This window comes from Gavialis gangeticus, unplaced genomic scaffold (assembly GCF_001723915.1).
Source record: "Gavialis gangeticus isolate Ggan-Ray unplaced genomic scaffold, GavGan_comp1, whole genome shotgun sequence".
Lineage (NCBI taxonomy): Eukaryota > Metazoa > Chordata > Crocodylia > Gavialidae > Gavialis > Gavialis gangeticus.
Genome location: NW_017729030.1, coordinates 11,562,818 through 11,587,096, shown reverse-complemented (window position 1 = coordinate 11,587,096; position 24,279 = coordinate 11,562,818). Strand labels below are relative to the sequence as shown.

General features: G+C 40.7%; 1 protein-coding gene across 5 annotated transcripts in view; it reads left to right on the top strand.

The window, feature by feature from the left end:
- Positions 1–23,997, top strand: part of LEF1 (lymphoid enhancer binding factor 1) — a 124,713-nt gene extending 100,716 nt beyond the window's left edge. For 2 of the 5 annotated variants that reach the window (XM_019521953.1, XM_019521950.1), the window contains 4 exons: positions 5,220–5,327; positions 11,612–11,660; positions 12,229–12,269; positions 22,862–22,950. In XM_019521953.1, coding sequence (XP_019377498.1) covers positions 5,220–5,327; positions 11,612–11,660; positions 12,229–12,263 — 192 coding nt within the window. In that variant the 3' untranslated portion in view covers positions 12,264–12,269; positions 22,862–22,950. Of the gene's footprint in view, positions 1–5,219; positions 5,328–11,611; positions 11,661–12,228; positions 12,276–22,861 lie in introns of those variants that run through there. The other 3 variants (XM_019521952.1, XM_019521949.1, XM_019521951.1) reach the window with 2 other exon arrangements.
- The last annotated feature ends 282 nt before the right edge of the window (positions 23,998–24,279 follow it).

Sequence of the window (24,279 nt, the reverse complement as noted above, 5' to 3'; positions counted from 1 at the left end):
CCCCCCCCCCCCCCAATATTCTTCTCATTAGGCACTATGTATTATTAGAATCACTTATATTGTGTTAGCATCTGCAGGACAAACAGATATGGACCCCTTTGTGGAAGGTTGTTTACAAGCAGTCAATATGTATTCCCAAAGAAGGGTTGGCATATACCTTCATTCTTCCTGTTTTCACGGTTTGACATTTAATTTATCTCTTCATGCTGAAAGGTATGAAACAAGGGGCAGTTCCTCATTAATAAGGTTATTTCATTATCTAATTTCCTTGGCTTATTCTTCTTTAAATGGAGGGCATCCTCATATGCTACGGTTCAGCTCTACCCATTGGCAATGATTAATCTGCCATAGCTTTTTGACAGTCCCTTCACTGATACCAGTTTCTCTACCATCCAGTTCTCCCTTCTCAGTCCACTTTGAAAAAGGCAGGTATTAACACTGGACACACTGGCTGAAAATCTGGGGAGGGTTTTCAGGGACTAGCATGAAGTTCTTAGACACTTTTGGGGAAGGGTTAGACAAAGGAATAAAGTGATATATTTTGGGGATGGATGGAAACCTTTGCAACTTTTTTTGGGGACAGATGAAGTCCTCCTTTCCACCCAGTAATTTTCTATGTTTCAAGACATTTTTCTGCATAGCTAAATTCTACCATTACTACTTAACTTCTCTTATTTTAGCTCCATACTCAGTGTATTAATTTCTCCACATACCTTATACATTCTGAGTCTTCTCCAAACCCACTCATTCAAGTCCAGTCACCGTCACTAACTCAGCCCTGTCTGCCAGTCCACAGGCATCAGAACATGATAGAGCTGAGTGTGGAGGTGTGAAATGTCCTGTTCATTGCTGTATGATGTTGGCTGAACAAGAGCACCCCCTGGAGATGAACACAGCCTCGATCAGTAGCTCTAAGCTGCTCCGTTTAGCTCATATGTTCTCATTTTCCGTCTCTAAAATTAGCGTTTTAATTTTCTAGTTCATACCTTGAGGGTACGTGGGACCTCCCAGATACTGACACTTATGGGAGGAAGGATTTATTTCCACTCCACATTTATGTGAGGTATGTCCTCCACTTTTTGCCCTGAGACAGGGCAATGAATGGGATGCCTCTTCCACTACCACCACTGTTGTGCCCAGCCCAGCCTGAATCAGGGAGATAAATTATAGTATTTGGTTGAGAAGACAATGTTCTGATAGGCCCCAGCCCTCTACTGCAAGTTAAAACCTCTTTATCAGCTCTTCTTACATCCCTTGGACAAACTACACTTAAAAATGTGAATGTTATTAGGGAGCCTACGTTAGATGAATTGCTAATTCCTTGATGGGGGGCGGGGACACCCAGTGCCTGACTTTTTTTCTTCGTTTGCACTGTTTTATTGTTCAGAAAATAGGACTACACTATCTTGTCTACTAGAGTCTTTCATCTTTCCTCTGTTTAGTCAGTGCACATTTCCATGATTACCAAAATCCATGTATGGATATCAATTGTACTAGAATATTTTAAAATATTGTAAATCTTCAACTAAAATTTTTGGTTGTGGGGCAAACTTTCCAAAAGGAACTCCAACAGAATGGATGGGAAGTGTTCAAGATGGATACTGAAGACTGCGAAGAGCAGTTTTCAAACTTACAGCGTATGAATATTGGTTCAAGAACCCCAGAATGTCACTGTGAGAGGCTCAAATGTCTGCTTGGAAACTTACTTGCTTCAAGAAGGACAGCCTTGCTGCTCATGTGAATTCCACTCTTTATAAGGCTGATCAGTTTGACACACCTGGAGTTGCAGATTTTCTATTTTAACTTTTGCAGCCTTCCTTCCTCAAAGGGAAACTAGCCTGAGGTAAATGCCTAGTGACTGACTGATTTAATATTGAAGGAGGATTCTATCCAAGGTGTGACTCCCCAAAATTAGAAGAATGAGGTGATTATGTAAAATGCTGTTTTTAAGGATGTTGCGTCTTTGGAATCAGCTGTTTAAATGGCTTCCTACTGTGGACCACCAACACTGCCTAATATTCCTATGCAGCATAGCAATTTTGTGGACAAATAAGCATGTGGATTTTAGGGCACCCAGACTAATTCATCTTTTAAAATGAAAATCTTGTTCAAGCTTAACCAGGGAAGACGTATCATTCTATTCAAGTCTGAAGACTTGCTTCCCCAACTGGAATTGGGGGGGCAGGGGGTTAACAGGAGACATACGCCAGTCCTTTTTTGACTCCTATAACCTATTTTTCTAATCATCTCAATGGACATTCAGAGGGAACAGGATGCACATGAAATGCAATTACCAAAATATCAGAAGTGGCTTGCATTGAAAATCACTTCCTTCTTTCTGTTCTATCTTTGAATCACTTGACTGACAACTCCTTTCTGATCATATCAAACACAAGTTTCTTGTGACTATGTTCACAGCCCTGCTGATAGCATTCATTAATATCTTCTCCAGTCATTCTTGAGTCATACCCTTCATGACCTCTCCAGTCATACCCTTGATGCCCTGGTATTATCATCTTCCTCTCACATGCCTCAGCACCTTTGCCCAGGCTGTGGTTAGCATAACGTGCAGCAGACTTGCAGTGATGCCAGTAAGAATGATGACAAATGATGCCATCAGAACAAATTTATTTAGCTTTTGATTACTTTCTAATTAATGGCCCAAAAACGACTGTATGCTCACCTTGTTTATCTACATGACCTGTTTACTGTCTGTCCTAAATTTCTTTACACCCCACTGTCATAATTTCTTTGCGTGTGCCACTTAGAGTTGGGCATCATTCCTCATCTAGAGAGCTTCTAGTCTGTGAACTGAAAAAACATGTAAGGTGCCAAATAGTATGGTAGGAACCATGACCCCCGTGAGAGAACGCTACCTGCAAATGAAAAGAGTTCCTGTTCCTGGAGCCTCCCCAAGGTCTAGATTTTAAATAGGTAACTTGTGTGGGAGTTGGTAAAAACTGTTAACAGCTGCATCCCCCACAAGAATATGCAACAAATCCCCATGAAAAACTGCCAAATCTAATAAAACCTTTGGGTTTATGGTCACTTGTTCAGAATTAGCTCATAACAAGGCCACTTAGGTGCATAATGGCTCCTAACAATATTTTTTCTCAATAAAAACAAAAATGCATAAGATAACGTGGAGATAAAATGTAGCTCATTGTCTTATGCCTGTAAAAGCCAAGAAATGCAGCAATAACACCTGTATATCTAGGCTATAGTTGTCCCTTTACTGCTGACTCCACACTTAATACAATTTCCACAAATGAGGGTCTCGTTCAGACTACATTTGCATCCTTGACTCTAAATGACCTTGCTATGAATTTAATCATTTATCTTAATAATAGTAAACACATCTCTAATTTGAACAGTGAATACCTAAGCTCCAAGAAATATGAACCTTTGGTTTCAAAGGCATCTCAGTATTTATGTAAGCAAATTTTACGCAGGATTTGGAAATCTCATTTTTGTTGTTGGTTAGCATAGGAGTTTGACTGATGAGCCATTAAGTCTGTGAGAAATTGAACTCATTCAGCAGTGCCACATCAGAAGCAGCCATGTGACCTTGATCTAGGGAATAAAATGAAACTTCTCATGGCCCTGCAGGTGCACTTCTCCAAACAACCTGTAAACTTTCTATGAAGTCTCGATGAGAAAGATAGATTTCCCTTATCAGAAAGTATTTTCACCTTCCAGCCTGTGGTTAGACAGCTAGTTTCAATGCATCATTTTGCTTTCAACTGCATAATCTCCAGAAAATGTGGCCATTCTCTTATTTTCTTAAACATTTTCACTTCAGGTGCACTGGAGCAGAAATGCCTAAACTGGCAGCTAGCTGAAGCAGGCTGACCTTTCTAGCTTAGCCTCTTGGTCTAGTGAAAGCTGGCTGCCTTAGTTGGATCTACCTGCTCCTTGAATCGCATTCTTTGTGTGCAATTTGTTCTTCAGATGTTACTTTTCTTTTACTGGGTTGCCATAATTCTTGCTTATATGAAGAGACATTGAACGCTAGTTCCTCTAGAATGTTTTATGCTCTGTTGTATTCCAATGTCTTGGTCAGAGCATGGCAGAAAGCAGTAAATAAGTTGCATGTGTTATGGTTAGTTGCATAATAAAATGTGTCAAGTGAAAACATAGTAAACACTTAGTTTGTGTTAGATGTGAGGGTCACAAATAAGGCAGTAAGGAGATGAGACTGACCCAACATATTAGTTATCTGCTAAAAGTAGTTTTAGTTACCTGCCTATAGCTTTTTCATGTTTCAAATTTTCTCCTATATTGTGTGAGAAATTTAAACCAACAAGAAAATAGCTATGTATAGCAACCTAAACTTAACTCAGCAGACATAAAATACTCCCCCCCGCAAACTCTTCAGTTAATGTTGCCATAGGTGCAGCAGCAAGTACAAAATTGCCAGATACTGACTTAGGTAGTTCATGTTGCCACTTTGACAATTCAGTTTCAATATTTTAAAAGTGGTTAAGAGAGCAAAGCATCTTTCTTTGGCCTTCAAAGTGAAGTATGTGTAAAGAAAGGGTCTTCTGGTGTCAGAAACATTTGCATTGCTGTTTCTCCTAGTGCATGTAGGGGCAGAGTCAGGGTAAAGCTGGATCAAGGCTTGACATATACAGAGGGGCAATCGGGGAGTACATTAGGTCACACTCAGAGTTGCAGTGCAGGACTGTGAGTGTGTACTTTGGCTGTCTGGACTGCCTTGCCATTGATGACCGTAAAATGGCTTATAAAAGAATTGTGCATGATGCTAACCAAACAGAAAGGGAGCCCCTGCACTGTTCATTCTGCAGTTCATTTACCGGGCGTTACATTAGAATTGAGAGACTAGAGGAACACTTGTGTGTTTTCATAAACACGTGGAAAGGAGATGATCACATGAAGACACCTTTGGCCTCAGTGGCCATAATAAAACAGAGCTTTTTATGTGATGGTCAGAGAACATGGCTTTATGAGTAGATCACTTGGAGAGTCCTGTAGTTCTATAAATAATGTTTTTGTCTAGCTCCAGGCAGTTGGCAGTTGTAATGCTGACAAAGTGCCCAAAAACTGGTTAGGAAATGCAGGTGTTCATAATCACTAGCAAATTACTTCTTTGCGATGGGAAAGGATAAAATAAAGGTCACAGAAACACTTGTTCATGACATGCATTTCTTGGGTATGAGGCATTTCCTGGTTTAATACTGTGTTTATTTTATTTGCAGTGGCACGCTCTCTCCCGTGAAGAACAAGCTAAATATTATGAACTAGCTCGTAAAGAAAGGCAGCTACACATGCAGCTTTATCCAGGCTGGTCTGCAAGAGACAACTATGTAAGCCACTTGCTTGATGGGTCTTTTCAACTATTTGTTTCCTTTACCTGAATATTTTTTTTTTTAAATTGGGAAACACTCAGGAAGTAAAGACAGTCTAGGGGATCTGCAATGTTAGCCGTATATGTATTTGTCTATGAGGAGAATCCTAATCTCTTATTGCATTAACACTATTCACTCATATTTACGAACTAGAATGTTGTTGTTGGATGGGGAGGTGTAGAAATAAATCGGGGATTTTCAAGGTATTAATTCGTTTTTATTTTTACTAAGGAATTTTTAGTGCCCAAAGTTCTCAAAGCTTCTGTGAAAATCTTTACTTAGAGGTAAAGTTCAGTGCTCTTGCACTTCAAGATTTAGAAACTGTAGTCATAGATTGATTCATTTTCTTTTGCAAATGATAATGCTCCCTCTCATTTAACACACAGAATGATTTATTTTAGAATTTTCTGATGTATTTATTTGCATGGAATTCAGCAACTGAATGACAGAACAAGCTATACACAACCTGTAAAGAATTTTCTGATAATACCGTATGAACTACCTGATGATCCATGTCATTATCTATGGATATATTGAAATCATGATATTTTTCAAATTTAACTTGACATTTTCTTGCATTTGTGTTTGGTCATTGGTTCTTCATAAAATCTTGTGTTCATTAGATTTGAGAAGAGTAACTACTTCCCTGTAGGAAAATCTAATATTTCATGTGATAGAAGCTGATCTTTTTTTTCCAAAAACGAATTTCACATTTCCCAAATATAGCTCATACTTTGGAAAAATAAAGCCTACAAAATTTGGCAGGTTTCTTTTCTTTTCAAAACATAAAACAAAACCCTCAAAGAGTCCCCCAACCTATTAATATTTTTTTCATGTTTCATATTTGTTCCATGTTTACATTTAACAGAGATAAATTTTCTTGCCTAAGCATGCTAAAGTTCTTAATAGTCCCAAACAAAAGGGACCATGCAAGGGTGTTGCTATGGCTATACCTGATGAAAACCATCTAAAGTAGAGGACAGGATTTACACTGTTTAATAATAAGATGCTCATCTTGGATGTAGTTTTAAACTTCATGTTAAGTTACTGTTCCTATAGGTGAAAGATCAGCTTGCCAAAATCAGGCCCTTATCCATGGTGGCTTATCATTGTGTTTTGTGAGTAAATATTCAGATGGAATTGAGCTTTGCAGGAACCCAGTGGGAAGCTGAGATTTTAGTGCCTTGAAAAATGTAGCCTACCACTATCATCACCCATTGATTTCTGAAGAGGCATCTGAGTTTTACAAACCTCTGTGCTTGGTAGTTGTTCTAAAAGATCAAATGCCTCATGCTTGTGTGTTGTGTGATAAAACATAAATCCTGTGATTCTCCAGAAAGAGGAATCCAACCCTGAGATGTGGGCTCCATTCCATTCTGTACTTGGTAACAGTCATCGTTTGTTTATATCAAATGCTCTTAGGCTTGGGGGACACATTTATTTGTAGTATTGCAGTGTCTTACCACCTAGTAGCACTACAAAAGTACAGTCCTATGGGGGTGTACATATTTGGGGCCCCCTGGCTGGCATGCCAAAGTTGCCACAGTGGTGTACTATCAAGGGTGTGATAAAGCACTGCTTCTTCACTCTCCCTGCCCCCACAGGAGTCTTTCAGTAAGACTGATCACTGACAGCCTTCCCAGTCTCCCTTCCTCAGCAGGGGAGAGGTCAGAATGTCTTTGATAGTTGCTACTCTGGGTTCTTGGCATCTCTTCTCACCCCTCTTACAGTGGCAGCAGCTCTCTGTGCCAAAACCACTGGCTCAGTGATGGATTGTGGCAGCAAGCAGAGCTGCAGCTCTAGGTCCTGGCTGGGCTGCAGCTGTCTTCACTGCTGACTGTCAGGGAACTAGCCCTTGGGGCGAGGAGGCAGAGTGGAACACTGTAGGAAGTTGGGGGCACCAAAAAATTGCCCGCCTGTAGCTCTATATGTAACTCTCATTGTGTTATATGTGGCACTACAAAATGTAGTGCTGCAGAGATGTTCCTGTTTGACACAGGAACTTTTTTGTAGCAGATGTACCATTTTGTGACACTACACAGAGTATGGGCATATATACACTTGCTATTTTCAAAGGGCATATACAGCTCTACAGATATAGCATTTGTCCAAGGCCTTAGTTTCTCAGTTGTAGTTTTCCTTCAGTAAAATCTGGATAGCTGCATTTATGGTGGTTTTGGTACTTGAATGCTAAAGTAATAGGGCCCAGGTCCGGAAGTACCTATGTCTTCAGGTATTTATTTGTGAGCTTAGACTCTTTGGGGAACGCTCTTGGCAATGAAAGTATTGTCAGAAGCCATTTGAAAGTCACCAAAGCAAATACTTCCCCCCCTCTGATGCCCACTCCCACTTTTGTTAGCACATTTGCTACTTTCTTAAGCCCCACCTGCAGTCAGAGATTAGCCTGTATTGCCTATTTGTAGACTCTTCTCTTGCATCACAGTGTTTGTGCATCTCACCATAGAGTTCTCATTTCCAAAGCGTGTTCCAAGCTGAAACTCATTCAGGCTTCTTGTGTAGTTGTATGATCTGCTGAGCGCTTGTCCACAGGTTGATGGAGGGAAGCCGTGCAGTACCTGTAACGGTGTCTTGTATAGTAGAAACAGCAATGGGTGAGTGAATACAGATGAATAAACTAGGTATCTTATGCTGTTGATCTGTCTGGACAGCTCCAAAAGTAGATCCGATTGGACTGCCATACATCTCTCCATGGCAGCACACCTAGTTTGCTGGCTCCTTCATCATTATGTTCAAGTCCAGCTAGGAGCGTACTAATGTTCATGTTTGGCCATGAGGCAAAAATGCTATGCTGAGATGCTTGGTGGTTAGTGATACTTCAGATAAGGGCACTCTTGTTTTTGGAGTTTCCAGCTTTTTAAGTGCCGCATCAGACTTTGTGAGTGTGCAGATACTTATTTTGAATTAGTGGGTTAATTTCAAATAGATACAGACTCATCCCTCTTCCCTACTCCCATCAAACTGTAAATATAAAATATTGCCTGTTGCTGTCACCACAGCCAAAATCCCAATGAAGCGACGGAATTCATAGCATGCCAAAGGTGAGCAGATCCATGCTCTGGTGGAAAAAACAGGGTGATTTCCAGTCTGGGGCCTGCCATGACATTTTTGTACTTTACTCCCCAGAAGTTGACCTCCTCTACACATTACCTGGCTTATTGCACAATTAATTTAGACTAGTTACATGTGCAAATGAACTATTATGCCTTAAAGGTCCATCCAGCTATAAAGTTAGAGCTGGAAAATGTGTAATAACTTTTTTATAGCTGGTATCTATCCAGTTTTCATTTGCATATGTAACAGGGTCTATGCCCCGGCAGCTGGAAGCTCCATCAGCCGACAGCTCTCTCAGCACCAGGGTTGCACTAGGCACTACTGCGGCTGTATCTCCCACAGCTGATGGCACTCAGATCCATGGCACCGTCCCACAGGCTGCTCTGGCTGGGAGTCCTGTCAACTAACAGTCCTCGGGCTGCCATGGATGAGTCTTGTCTGCTGACACGACTCCCAGCCATGGCAGCTTGCTACTAGTATGCTGGTGCAAGGGGAGCCCGGGATTGTATTCCTGGGCCCCTCCTGCACCAGCAATAAGGCACAATAGGATCTGATGCTGGATCCCACAACTGTTATTGTGTGGATCATGCATGAAATCCTATCATGCCTTTACATGAATATCTAGAGGGGGCCATTGAAATAGTCACTAGTACAAGTAAATTAGCTGATGAGCTGTTATGTGATAAATAAGGATTGTGTTTCCAATACCCAAACTATGTCAGACCTATACTGAAGTGCATCCAGAAGCAAATAAATAAGTAGTATAATAGAGGTATTTAAAAGCAAGAGGATTTCCATTATCCTGCTTGAAAATCAACCACATACTTAGGAACTGCAATTATGGTTACCTCTCCCCAAGTGCCCCCCTCTCCCCCTGGCTCCCACACATCTTTGGTTGGCATATGCTTTCTGAAGTCAAGCTTTATGATTTATGTTTATCTTTTAAAGTGGTAGGCTGGTGGTCTAACATCTTATTTTTTAGCAATTCTCTTGTTAACCTACGTAAGCACAGTGTTGGATATATATATTGTCTTTCTTTAATGATCTTGTAAATTTAAGAACTTTACAAGTTTGGCCACAGCCTAAAGGCATTATACTCAAAGCAGGTGGCCTGGAGACTTGTTTATCTGTGGAGTAGCTTCTTTACAACCCAGTGATGGACATTATAGGAGGACAAGATGCCATATACCAATCAATATCTCTTATCTACTTCTATACTTGTGCCCACTTTAATTTGTTACAGACCAACATTTTCAGACAGTGTACTTATCTTGTGGGATGGCATGTTTTTGGACACTGTCGCAGTCCCTCTTCCTTTTACTATGTATGGTGGGATGGCAATGATCAGAGCAGCTCAGTAGAGAGCATTTTATCAGTCATTCTCTTTGAGCAGCCATCATTTGAGTGTTTTCTTTTTGGGTTATTACTTTGCTTGTGTGATCAGACTAAAAGTTAAGACAGCATTCCTCCAGTACCTAAAATCTAAAAAATGTTGAATTTGTTAAATCTGGTGGCTGCTGGCAAATGCACCAGCATCTGAAGTTTACAAAATAATGTTCGACATAATCCAGTCTCAGAATGACTCCTCTGTTTTAGTTGGTTTGGTTTGTTCAAGCTCTTTCAGAAATGTCAAGAGTGTTTCCCAAGTGCATTCTTTGTTATTTGTAGTACTGACAGTGACAATCTTCCTGAAGCACCTTTTTTAGTTCCTTCTGTCTTCCCACTCTCATGATATTCCTGAAACAAAAAATCCCAACCCTGACTTACATTAATATCCTCATTGGAAAGAGGAAATTGCTAACAAAATTACTCTATTAGGTGTGAGCTTTGTTTCCCTCTAAATCCTTCCTTGGATGTATCCAGATTCATTATATTTGGTGGCAAAAAGGGAAAAAGTCATGACCCTGGGCAAGTAAGGGTACAGGCTTGCCTTAGTTTACATGTGAAATAGGCAGAATATCCACCACAAAAAGGCATTTAGGGTCTAATGTCTGCAAAAGTGCTTTGAGGTTCTTGAATTAACAATTTGGTTACAAAAGCTAAGTAGGCTGTTTACAAATCACTTTGTCCAAACACTTTGCTTGCTTACAACAGCATTTCACTCTGTCACTCATAAACACAAACTGCATTTGAAGTCATTATTTCAAGCAAGCCCTTGCTATCAATTGATTTAAAGTGTCAAAATTGCAAGCAGGGAGTGTAGGCAATATGTCTCTTCATTAATGTGAGCAAGATGTACCTGCCTTTCTTGATCATGGCACCATTTAATACCATCAAATATAACAAAGTAAATAAAATGCAACCTCCGTGAAGGGTAGTACCACCTTCAGTAGTGAAATTTCTTAATTAGGGGATAGCTTTTTAGTTTCCTCCTTTATGCTGAGTTTTCACTATAATTTTACTTTGGATTTAATATCTTTGTAATTCTGGAGGATCCCAAAGTAATCTCTAACTGTAGGTAGCCCTAGGGCAAAGATCAAAATCCAGGACTGCCCCTCCCAGGAGAATACCCTGCTCTCATCTTTGTGGTTACAGTCACACTCTCTCTTCTTCTCTTTCTGGCCCTGTGAATCTTGCATTTTTGTTTGACCCAGTGCACAGTGGCCCCATTGCAATGGGAGAAGTGGAGCATGCCTCCATCCTAAACTAGGCGTTAGTCTGGTGGAGACTGTACTCCTTGGAGGTGGGAGGGCATCAGTTTGAAACCCTTCAGGCAAAAGGAAGCATTGCTCCTCAGGGTTCCCAGGGTTCCCACTTCTTGGGGCAGTGTTCCAGTAAGAAGGCAACTGTGTATACGAGTGGTTCTCAGCCTTTTTTAGACTTGAGGCATCCCCTAGAAAATGCTGACTCTTAGTTTTCACTTCATTTTTTAACTATGGAAAAATAATAGAGCAGTGTTTCTGTTGCAAAGAACTCAAAGACAACATATCAGAATTTTTAACACCATGGATTCTTATTTGAAATTTGAGTTGATCTTGTGAAACATGTTTGTACACATAATAGTGTGCCATGGTACCTTGGTTGAGAATCACTGCTATAAAAACCTCTTTTGGCCATGTTTAAAAAACAGAGAGCCAATACAATTCAGATGTGCAGTTGTATTCATTTCTACTATCACCTCTGCCAGAAGAAAATGTATATAATAGTATAGTAAACTGTCTCTTTTCTAGGGGAAGAAAAAGAAGAGGAAGAGAGAAAAGCTACAGGAGTCAGCATCAGGTATGTTAGAAGTGACTTGCTTATATTTACAAATGTGCAGTTTCACTCTAGTGTGGTTTTCCTTTAACACTTATTTTTGTTTCACCTTTTTTAAAAATATGTCAAATATGCATTTTTTCCTGAGAAAACATAAATATATTAACTTCAGATGAATGTATCCATTGCCAACATCATTGTCTTGCTTTTACTTTGGTTTCTTTCATGTTCATCTGGATTTTGACATAAGTGAATGTGTCAAATATTGTGTAGGTTTAGTGGAAACGAAATAGACCTTTCACTTAACAATTTGATAGTAGCTACAAAAGTTATCATACTTTACATTTTTGTACACTAACAACTGCCTAGTAGGTCGGCTCGAAGCATCAGTGAGGTCTCTTCTCTTCCTCTATTTTTTTTTTTAAAGAAAGGGGAAAAAATTAACTTCTCCCAACAAAAATGGCTGGTATAAGAACCACAAAAAGAACTGAAAACAAATCCCTGTAATAATTATAGCATAAAAACTTATTTGGAATGTGCAAAAAAACCCCTCTTCAATGGAAATTTGTTAAAGCACAACAATCTTCTACAGGTACAGGCCCCAGAATGACAGCTGCCTACATCTGAAGCATGGTAAGACATCTCTAAAGATTTCCTGCTCAAATTTAACTGTAAAATACACATCTTGCATACCTTTAATTCTACAATGATATCAATTTAGAAAAAAATTACAGAAGTATCATATCTCAAAGTCAATGTTATTTTGATTATGGATGGTTTTTATACCGGCTATCTATTAGGTATTCCCCATCTCCTCTTTACGTTTTTCAACCTGACCATACCTCACTGACTAGCTGCAAGTCTGCCTGTGAAGCACAAGGATAGTTTCATTAAACAATGGAAACCCTTTCAGCCAGCAGGATGTCACACAATTCACAGGTCAGAAACAGGTCAGATTTGCACTTTTTTAGTAATGCAGCTAATGTGTTGCTGCCTTTAAGATGCTGGCTGGCTGGGTGTTCTAGTTCTTTTCTCATTCAGCTTTTATAGTTGAATGATCCATACATATACTAACACAATTCCAGATGTAAGGAAATGTGACTGTTTCAGCTATTAAGAATTTCTTTCTTGTGGTTATGGTTTTAAGTGTCAGGTTTTTTAATATTGTTTCCACTTCTGTTCTGTATCTTAGAGATGCTTCTCTCTCTACCTCATCTTTCCCACAGGTAGACGACTACTAACTAAACACTGGATATTAACTAATTATACTTATGCTACTAGATACCAGACCAGAGTCTGAGTGGCATTTCATTTCTCTGTCTGGAAACTGGAAGGACTTGTGGCTTCTGTCTTGTGTATTGGAATCTATTTATACAGGACACAGAGTCCACTGAAGTAGTGATAATCTTATTAGCCAAGATAGTAGCTTCAGAGGTCAAGGATTCTGGACACTATGCAAGAAGTAATTCACTCTTAGTTCCAAGTTGTATGTTAATACTGATAGATTTTTTTCCTTGCTCCCCACCCGTGCTTTTAACCACATTTTTGTCACTGCTTCATATTTTAGGTTTTACTTCCTGTGGTCTACTTTACATAGTAGATCAGGCACCATTCTATGACTCATAGTAGAACCCCTGGCAGGGAAATCGACAGTCAAAACATACATTAAAAGCAATCTTACAGCCATTGGATTTAAAAAAAGAGGTTTAGCAATCAAAGAATTACCTGAAGTATTTGCAAGCCTGGCTGTGAGCATTCAGTTATAATATGAGATCAGCTATATACAAATGAAACAGAGTAGGCCCATGTCATGCTCCAAACTTGTGAAGGGCAATAGTAATTAATACAGCAATGCTGAATCCTTTAACCTAACGTTGAAAAGAGTAAGTAAAACTGCATCCTGTTGGATGAACCATCTGTTTAGGTGCACACAGAAGAGCAACTCCCCATTGTAACTCGTGGCACTTCACAGGAAATGCTCTAATGATCCCCTGGACCCAACAGAGGTTTGCTGCTGGGTCCCAGGGGTTGGAGAATCCAGCTGCTGGCTGCGATTCCTGCAGACAGTTTCCCCTAGCAACATCCCTTCTCTCTCCCAGCCCTAGCACTGTTTTCAGAATGGGAGAGGGGAAAGGGAGCAAAGGAAGCTCATTCTGGGTGTTCCCCAGCCTGTGCTACAGGGTGGGGTGAGTGAATTGGAGTCCCCCCACCTCAGAGGGACTCCAATCCACCCATCCCACCCTCCAGCACTGGCTCAAAAAATCCCAAACCAAACTCCCTCCACTCAGGCGAAAATTGTCACTTCTGTCTGTGCCTTTGTGTTTTGCCAAAATGATGCACGTTACCTTTTTGTCTACATACAAATCAGCAGACTACAGTTCATCTTGGTGGTTAGTCCAAGTTGAGTCATGTTGAAGAGATGACTACTGTAACTTTTGTCAAACTCAGATAAGTGGTGCTTGGCAGTCCTCTGGTTGGATAAGGCCCACAGACTGGCCCTCTGTACTGGATCAAGCATGCAAAGCCAGTTCAGCATGGTACCATAGGCAGTATGTGCCCTGGCCTAGCCCCAAGTCCGGCTAGCAGCATATCATCTGGACTGGTCCCGCACACCAGACTAGCGCCACACTCCAGTCTGGTGTACCCCACATGCAGTATGCAGGTCCAGTCTGAGACCCACAAGGCAGCATTGCAGGCCAGATAATAGGGCTGCATGGGCTGGATTCAGCCTGTGCGTGATATCTTGGACACCTCTGCTGTAATATAACATGTTGGGTACTTTTTTCAAAAAGCGAGCAGAAGATAAATTTACAAGCAAATATTACCAAGGGATTTTTTTTCTGTTCAGCAGAAATGATTTTAGATAATGTGATGCAGTCCTTTCCTTCAGCATTTAGATGTACATTGCAGCATTGGATTTTTCTAGCCTGAACAATAAAAATTGCTCTGAAGTTTGACTAGCTACTGACAGACATGAATGCTTTAAGCACTAGGCTCCACCCAGAGGATCTATAAATTCAGATTTTGTTTGGGAACTGTGTGAAGACACACTTTGTCCCTTACTAGGAATACTTCATTAAAAACTAGTATGTTATCTGATAGAAACTCATTCACCTGAAATCCTGTTCCACTCTCATAAGTAGCAAAGATCTTCTGTACATGCCCCTAATGATAAAGCAGAAAGCCTACAAAGACCTCTTCAGTTATTTTTAAATTGAAAACACGTATGAAGGGTCGTATTTGTAGACTGTTTGCTCACAGACCACATTTTGCATACACAGCCCCCCTTTTTAAGCAGACATACAAAATACAGGTCTAATTTTTTTGCACTATTTTTTTCTGCCCTTTCTATGGAGCCATTTGCCCAAATAAGAAAAAGGTGGTGGCCAAAATGTTAAAATTGGCCAAATTTCTTCCTGTATTAAGATCATTATCCTGCCAAATCTAATAAATTGTGTGTACATGGTTAAGTCTGGGGTTTCAGCTGCTTTAAAATGGAAGTTTTTTCAACTTATCACATTTCCAAATCTGCCACAATTTCAAGCTTTTTGTAGGTGGGCAAAAGTGCCTTATTCAATATACATGGTGTAGGTTTTTTGTTTGTTTGTTTTAGAGTTAATGTACAGGACTTAACTAGGAACAGAATATGACTTAATGTGATACAGTAGTTAAAGCTCTTGAGCACTGGAAAATGTTCAGCTTCCCTTTGATAATCTTGATTTCTTGACAATCTGCTCTTAATATTCTAAGAAGAGATGCCCTGCCTAGACTGGGTTATTTGTACTGGAATATTTTTATGGCATAGTAGAGAACAAGAGTTTATTAGCTAAAATAGAACTGGAGGGATATTTAGTGTGTAGTGTCCTCCCCACAAAGGGCATGAGAATTATTGTAATGCCTGTTTCTCTATCCTCAGTTTATAACATGGAATTTCAGATGGTAGGTATCTTTTCCACCTTGGGAAAGCAGAGTTTTGTTGACTCCATCTACCTCTGTGCAGGCAACTTACTGGATGATACTTGCTGAAGGAGAATGTGCATGTGTGCTTGCATGCATGTATGTACATATGCTGAATGAACATACCCAGGTACTACAAATGTGCTCTGCTGAGCAGTAAGAATGGGCAGATTGCTTCAGATCATCCAAAACTTTGATATAAACTATAGCCATTCTCTAAGGTTATGTTAAGTACTCTTTCTGAATCTAGTTCAAAGTACATCTTGCCCACAGTTATGGTGCGGTTTCCTTCAATGAGTTATTGAGTCCACAACAAGGCTGTTGCAGTCACTAGTGTCCAGTGATAATGCATTTGGACTCCAGCTGAGATATACTAGTGAGTATGAGATTTGAAGATGCCAAAAATGTGAGACTTCCTGCCTTTGTAGAGGGTACATAGCATGACAGGCTGGAGGTAGGGGTTCAGTGGTTTGAGGGAAAGCCGAAGTGAGCAAAGGAGAAAACTGATGAGGCCTAAGCAGGCAAAATCAGCCAGAAATGTGTACGTAATGGAACACAAGTGACAAGGATAGGGAAGGGGGGAGTTAAAAGGAAAAAGGAAGGGAAAAGATCCAAGCAGCAGAAATGGATTAAAGGATGCTGAAAGGTTTGCCCAGGCATATTTCAGCACATCTCCAAAATGTTTTGGTTTCTCTGTGATTTACTGATAACTATGGTGGAAGCAAGGTAGTAAATAGCTTTAGGACATGTCCATTTTTCCAACCACATGCACCCCAACTAACTGGTTACTGCTTCACTCCTGATGACTTGAGTTATTATCATTTCCAACCTCTGCCCATGCCAGCCTGGCTGCTCTATAACATGAAATGTTGTCAGAATTCAATCTCCTCGGTAATGTTGTTGGAAAATGCTGACACAGATGTCTGACCGTCCAGGGATTCTCCAAAGTATTACAACAAACGTTTTCTCCAAGCAAACATCTTTGTGGCTGGTATTTTGCATAGATGCTACTTGCACGATTCCTGAAATATACGTATTGGCTGAAAAACTCTCCTCCTGGAATCAATTGGAAGGCATCATATCGCCTGCTTATGTTAAAACTGGCTGGAGGCAGAGGGGGAAGGAGAGAGGTTTGAGTCAAGGAACTGATAATGAAAAGATCGCATGCCTCTTTGTGGGAAGGGAGCTTGTTTACTTTGAGCGCAAGCTTCCTTACCAAAGCCATAAACTGCAGCAACTGCTTTTAGGAAGTGGAGAGTTCAGATTCCCCATTCAGTTTTATTTTTTGGCAGAAACAGACATGCTGATTGTAATGTGGTGGTCAGAATAACTGTTTTAAGTGGCTGAGGAATTGGAGAGGGACAACAAAACTACTTCAAATACTCTGCACCAAAATGTGGAAATATTTAACTTGCCAGGTACAATAACTGCAACTGGTACCTCACTTGACACATGGCAGATTGCCATGGAGTCCTCCCTAGCTGTACTGTACATCTTCAAATGTTCTGGAATACCTAGAAGAATTAAAAAGAGCAGCAACGTAACTTGACAGTGACATATCCGTATTAGTGGCAACCAGAGAGAAATTAAATATAATCTTCATGGCAACTTGTAGTGCATCTGGTGCAATAGAGCTCTCAAACAAGGAGAAATACTCACACAACTCTAATGTCCAGTCACAGCATTTAAAGGGTCTGGTTTTGATCCTTTTATATCAAATTTAAACAATGAAAAATAGCCTCTCATGTATCAACTCCGTTTCAGGGAATCATAACCAAATTTTATGCAGTAGTGGATGAGATTTGGGGGGTGGGGGCAGTGGGTAATTCTCTTTATTTCTGAATAGAAGAAATGAGTGAGTTTGTGATTGAACAAAATATAAATTAGACCAGCCTACAGCTAATGAGTATTAAAGGGGTGTGGAAAAGAAAGAAGACTATCACAGTTGCAGCTGACCAGTGGATTTTCTAAACTTCATAGAAAGCATGTGATTCTGCTTTTTTTAATAACACCACTTTTGATGCAGCTTGTCTGATTAATGAAGTATTGGTCCTTTGACAGACTGGGGAGTTAAACAGATCCTGCAAAGATGAATATATTCACGTGGCAGGAGTTGTGGAGAATAGTTTTTGTTTCAGAGTTGATATATCTCCTATGTGGCTTAAACCATTGTTTCAGTAAACAGAATGTGTAGATTGAGGCAAGATGGCTATACAAGCATTTTCCAGGTGCAAACCCTCTTTACTGCCTGTGAGGGAAGCAGGGGAGGGGCTATACTGCACAAATGCTGTGCCTCAAAGTCTAATTGATTGTGGAAATATCTTTTTCTGCCACTCTTAAGAATTAGTTCCACTGTGTTAGTTGTATGGACCATTCTTAACTTTTAAGCCACCAGCAGAGAAGGAAGGGACATGGTCTTTTCTGATGCTTTATAAAGGTAATCTCCACTTAAAAAAAATAAAATAAAAAGCCCTTTTCACATGAGGAATTCAGATCTCATCTTTCCTGGAGATTCTCTGCTGGTAGGGAAAAAAGGGAGTGCAATTTGTGCCTTAGAGAGCAGAAAGTTTGTCACTGTTGAAAGCTTTTTGTTGAAACAGATATTGTCTTAAGCATTAATTTGGGAGGAGTATCTCAAAGCACACAAAAGGCTTGAGAGAGAGCAGGTCTTCCAACAAACCTAGGGAAGCTCACACTTAACATTAGTGATATTTCTAAGGTAAAAGGCAAGCCAAAAAAGCTTCTTCTTTCAGGTCTTTTTATATCATAAAAAGCCAAATTGATAAACAGACTACAAGTACTGTTAAAGTCTCGTATAAACAAGGAGAGGGAAAGTTTGTTTGGTAATCTTTGTTATTGGGCCAACTATTCAGTGGGGAGAGATGTTAGACAAGTGTGTGGGTCCAAAGCACCCTTTCTCAGGCCTAGGAGAAGAGCAGATTTATCTGCTGCTTTCCCAGCCCTAAGAATTGCACGTTGTGCCTGAAAGCTAGTCTAACTACTCTCCCAGCCATGTAGTTGGCCCCATAACAGAGATTACCAAACAGAAACTGCTTCCCACTTTTCCTGGCTTATCACAACTACAGAGTAAAACATGGACAGAACACAGTGACACCTTCTGGGTAATATAAGGAAAAACACTGATGAGATTTCTGTTCATCTTGATTGAAATTTGCAGAGTAAGTTTTCAGGGTGAAAATAAATGCCTATTTCAAAGTTAAGCAAACTCCTGTGGGGTTTTTACAAGTTTTTTAAATGAACTCATGTTACTTTCTGACACTTCTGAAGGTATAATTATGGGAGAATATAAAGGAGAAAAAATGTTATGCTAGTACACTTTTCTGGGGTTGTAGGGGGAAATATATTTCCGGAAGTCCATTGCCACCCCTGCTCAAATGACATAGGTTAGCGCGCCAGATTGGAAACGGTGAAGTCCTGGGTAGTGCTGTGCGGAAGCCAGGGATTCTGTTTCAGTCAGGATTTTGATATGTGGCTTCATTTTCAAGCTAGACCACTGGCCGAATGTGGTGGCTCTATCCAAGCATTTCATTTAGGCATTGACTTGATTTTGTATTATATTTTGTAGCACAGCATTTCAAAAGAGTGGTTTCAGAATAACTCTAAAAACATTGTTCAAAGATGCCCTAAAGGGGATAGTGTAAAATCCCGCCCTCCCCCCGCAGCTTGCGTCTAACACTGAATTCTAGTGAAATCCATCTACTAGGACAAAGTATCTTAATTTCAGTGAACCACACCAAAGTACACTGTTCTTATTGCATTTTCTGAAAGGCTGAGTCTCCCTTCTACTTGCTTCCTTTTTCTGCCTCCAGCATATTGCGAACACAGCCCACTTCCAGTCCCTCGCTTGAAGCTGTGTAATCTCCATTGGCTCACATTGTTTCAGCCTCTCCGAGCCTAGTTTAGAGATGACAAGTTGGTAACGTCTTTGAGTTCAGGATGCTGAGGCCTTCAAAGCTATGCAGTTAATCCCATTACAATGCCAAAAGCAGGGCGAAAGTGTGCCACTTGTTCTTTAGCAAAAAGAAAAATCACTTAGCTAACCTCCGATTGCATCGGGAGGCTGTATTCCCCATGCTGCCAGTTACTGAAGTTCTGTTTTTATCATGTTAATGGAGAGCTTAAATGTCTGATTTTATTTCTATTCAAGTCATTCATTTCAAGGGTGTCTTTTTTTTGCTGCAGTCAGATCTATGCTGCAAACGGCACAGACAGTGGCTCTTATTGTGGCAGAGGCTCAAGACTTCACATATGTAAAATGTGACTTGCAGCACTTTCTTTGAAGCCTGACCACAGTCAGGGAGCTGTAATTGCAGCCTTTGATTGTGCCGACTTCGCTTGTGGATTGGGCTGTGCTAGGGCATGCCTGGCTTGGCGAGACTTCAGCTACAGCCCCCCAGTGAAGTCTTAGATGTGGGAAGTCTTCAGTCTCCTTAGCACATGCCTGTGGTTTCTTGAAAAGAATCCTAATTTGACCTGTTTTATATCTGAAAGGCAACACCATTCTTGTTCCTTTTTTTTTTTTTAAGGTACTATTTGGTTTGTCAGCAGTACGAACTACTACAAGCTTGTCGCCTTAAAAACGTGCAGCTGGAGAAAGGCTAGTGTGCAACTTTCTGGAGTATTCCTCTGGAAAGAATAACAATACTTTAGGTCTCCTCTTTGCTTCTGCCACCCCTTGCACAACTGGAATCATGTTTGCAGTCTCCTTTTCTTTACTGCTGAAGAGCAGGCAGAGGTTATGAAATTGTGCGCCAGAAACTGCTACAGTTGCACTTTGACTCACAAAAGCAGCAAAGGCCTCAGTTTAAAACCTGAGGGCCAGAGCAAGGCCGTGGCCGTTGTTTTAACCTCCTGACTTCAAAGGCAGCTTGCTGGTAAGGGAAGGGGGAGGTGGCAGGGAATGGTCTCAACAGAAGAGCATTTCATTTCCTTGGGTGAAGTAGACATTCCTGGCTGCTAATGGGGAGTAGCTCTGAATCACAGCACTTGTATCAGACTGCTGTGAACTACTGGCCTGGCGCCTCAAGGCCATTCCTCAACAGGAAGCTGAATGTTTTCATGTAAGACTGAGAGGAAAACCTTCCCAGGAAGAGCAACCTGGACCAAACCTTTGAAAATCTGGGATGAAAAGGCACAAAGTAAATATAAATCTGCGGGGTGCTCTCACCAGTGTTCCTCTGCTGTTTGCTTGGCCTGGCTCTCGTGCTCCTTGGAAAGGTAGAGCCCTTCATAGCTCTTTGATCCCCGTGTGTTGCGGAGCGCTGGGCTACTTTAAAACAACATGCAGGAAGCTAAGGAGGCTTTTTTTTTAGTTGGGGCTTGGGATGACTTTATGAGGAAATAGGAACTGAATTAGTCAAGACAGACCACCTCTGTTGAAAGAGTTGCTTTTCCAGTGGACTTTTAACTATGCTTTTTAAAAAGCCACACTGACTTTTTTTTGCTCTATTTGTGGCAACCAAGTATAGAAACAGGTGAAAACTACCTCTAGGCTACAAACATGCACTGTATTTCTCCTGGGACAAGCCATTTTATCCCAGGGAAAAGTGCAGTCATTTGGATGTTTTACCCTACAGATTCCTATTTGAAAACTCTGGGTTTACCTGGTGAATCATGTCTGCGTGCTTAACAGTGCTAAGGTTGCACAGCACTTAAAAGGATCTCGTGGCACCCAAATTGAGAGCAGCTGTCCTGGACCCAGCGAGACTCTTGATCTCAGTAGATGTCATCCCTTGAGAATTTTAACTTGTATAAGTTCCTCATTTATGACACTGGTAAACAATCATTTCCAGCTAATGGACAAAATACTGTGCAACTAACACCCACTATTCAGCTTAAACTGCTGGGGGAAATGTGTAGACTGGCACCTTTGATACATTTATTTAACTTTGCCCATACACTAGTTACAGTTCTGAATAGCTCTAGCCTGTTGTCAGTAATAGGAATGTAGCCTCATGTATGATTTGGCATCAGTCGTAATCAGTAATGATCAGGCAGATGCTAATACTGTTTACACTTAACCTGTTTTGAAAAGGGTAGGTACAGTGTCTCAGCATGTATGATTCAAAGTAATTCAAGATCTCTTGTCATGTCTCACCAAGGCTAGCTAAAAAGAACTTGCTTCTTGAAATCCAGGACTAACGCAATTATGAAAGCTGCGCTCGGTCGAACCTTCACCCATTTGTTTGTTGTGCAGTTTCTGAAAGCTTAGAAAACGCTGGGTAGGTTTTGACAAGATACCAGCAATGCCAACACCACCATAGAGATGTATATGGAAAATTTCCTACTTGCCATCCTGCGCTGTGGCTTGACTCACTAGTCAGTCACCGGGTGGAGTCTTTAATTTGGTCATCTTAGTCTGGAGGGCCTGGATGACTGTTGAATCAGCAATTACAAAGCAGGCTGATGTAATACAAAGACCTAATGTTGCAGACTGCTTCTCTGGGGGGTGTTGATGGGACAAGGGTTGGGGGGGGTAAGGGGAGGACTGAGTAATACCTACAGGCTTGCACTGCTGACCTTACATCCCACATTAGCTGTCCTAAGATCCTTGCAGGCTCTGCCATCAGACAGTTTAAATCCTGTGGCTTTTGGCAGCAGTCTCTTGTGCAAGTGAAAGGTCTGGAAGCCATATACCTGAGGGTAATAGGTAAGACAGGCTGTTTACCAATGCAGTTTCATGCTACAGTAGATATTCACAGGACACTGCTTTTCTGCCTCACAACAGACTCCCCTGCAGGGCCTACTAAGATAGGATTTCTTTGTTTTTAAATGGAGTAGAACTTGAAACTCGTGCCAGAGACTTAATTGACCCTGACTCTTGTAATGATGAGGTTTGAGGATGTCTAATCCTCTATAAGTGATGTCCAGGTCAGCTGTGGCAGGGAAATAAAAGCCCTCAACAAAAGGAATTATTGCTGTCTAAATTTCACTCCTTAGGGATCCATTCTAAGAGGTATGGGCACCTTAAATACTTTTAATCAAGCTACTAATAATGCAGAGTGATGCACTGCATGGACAGAGTAAAAGCCAAACCCTTCAACGTGTGTATGCAACAGCAATGTGACAAACTCAACTTGATAATTCAAAAGTACCGTCTACTAATGCCATTAGTCCATAGCTTTACTGTATCCATCAACATGGGTTTCTTAGATGGAGAGTGTTTTGGTTTCAAGGTCTCCTTAAGAATGAATGTTTAAAAACTTCTGGAAGCAAATTTTTTACTTTTTTCCCCTCCCCCTCTTTAGGTGGGAAAAGAAATGCTTTCTCGACATGCAAAGCCAAGGCAGCGACACCAGGGCCCCTTCTGGAGATGGAAGCTTGTTAAAACCCCAGGTGTGTCCTTCATCCATGCAGACCACCCCCCATGGAGTCTGTCTAGGATGTCACTGCTAGAGACACTGAACCATAAAGACAATCACTGCCAAAACCCTTCACTATCACGAGATTCCCAACCCTGATATAAAGAGATCAAATGAGCATTTCAGAACTCCTGGGTCAGCAGAACAGCTTTTGTCTTCACTCCATCTCCACTTTGCATTCCTAAGCCCGTCTCATCAGCATCCACATTGAGTCGGCAGCAAAGTAGTTTGGCTGCGTCTGCCTGCTTCAGCCAACTGAATAACATAGACCAACAGCTACCCCCTGTCCTCCCCCCCCAGCCCCAGCACGCTGAGGAATGGAACTCGTCTGGTCAAGGGAGACCCACTCACACTTCTTTTTATTTAATGGTGAGACAGGATCAATTTTGGTTTTAGCTTTTTTAAGAAACTTGAATGCTTTTATATTTTAACTTTTAGTTTTTCATTTCCTTGGTGTATATTTTACTAGCTGCAAGCTTTTAAAGAAGCTTCAAAGATCTAAGTTTCTTTTTAAATAAAAAAAAAGTCCTTTTTTTTTCTGCCAGAGGAAAAGCCTGTATGGAAAGGGTGGCTTTTTCATTAAACTATTTGTAACAAATAGTGGCCCTCTCCGTCTGTGTAATACAGTGTCCTATAGAACTAAATACATTTTAACAGTCACCTGGTCAGTAGACATGTCAGTCCTGCTTCATCTACTCTCTGTAAAACATAAGCAATACATCCAGCAAATTCGACTGCAGTGAGTTCTCTTCCTCATCCATTGCCCTCCTCCTTGTAAAAAGCCCAGCACTTGAATTATTACTTCAATTGTTCTGTATTTGTATCTGTTTTTGTTAGCCTGTTAGTGGGATTTTATGCCAGTTGTTGAAATGAGCATTGATGTACCCATTTTTTTAATAGTAAGGCACAGCCTTTGCCAAAAATACTGTCAACTGATTTGTCATTCCAGTTTGAGTTACTGTGCTGAGCATTTGGTTGGTTTTTTTGTTTTTTTTTTAATAAAAGCTTTGTAATAAAATGCATGTAATTTGTCTGGTTAAACAAACAAATAACTGTGTGATTAAACCTGAGCTGGGTCACACTGCAAGGACTAGAATCTGTAGTAGCTAGGACCAATCCTGTTGAACTACGGCAATTTCTAGGCTCACAGACTTGTCAGATCATTTCTTTGTGGGGACTATTGTAAATGTGCAACTGAAAAATACAGGTAAGTGTCTGATATCTTTTTAAAGGGAAACTAAAGCCTCCAGCTCAGGGTCTGAGAGACTTAGGACAAGGATGAGGTCAGCTTTGCTGCTCTCTGA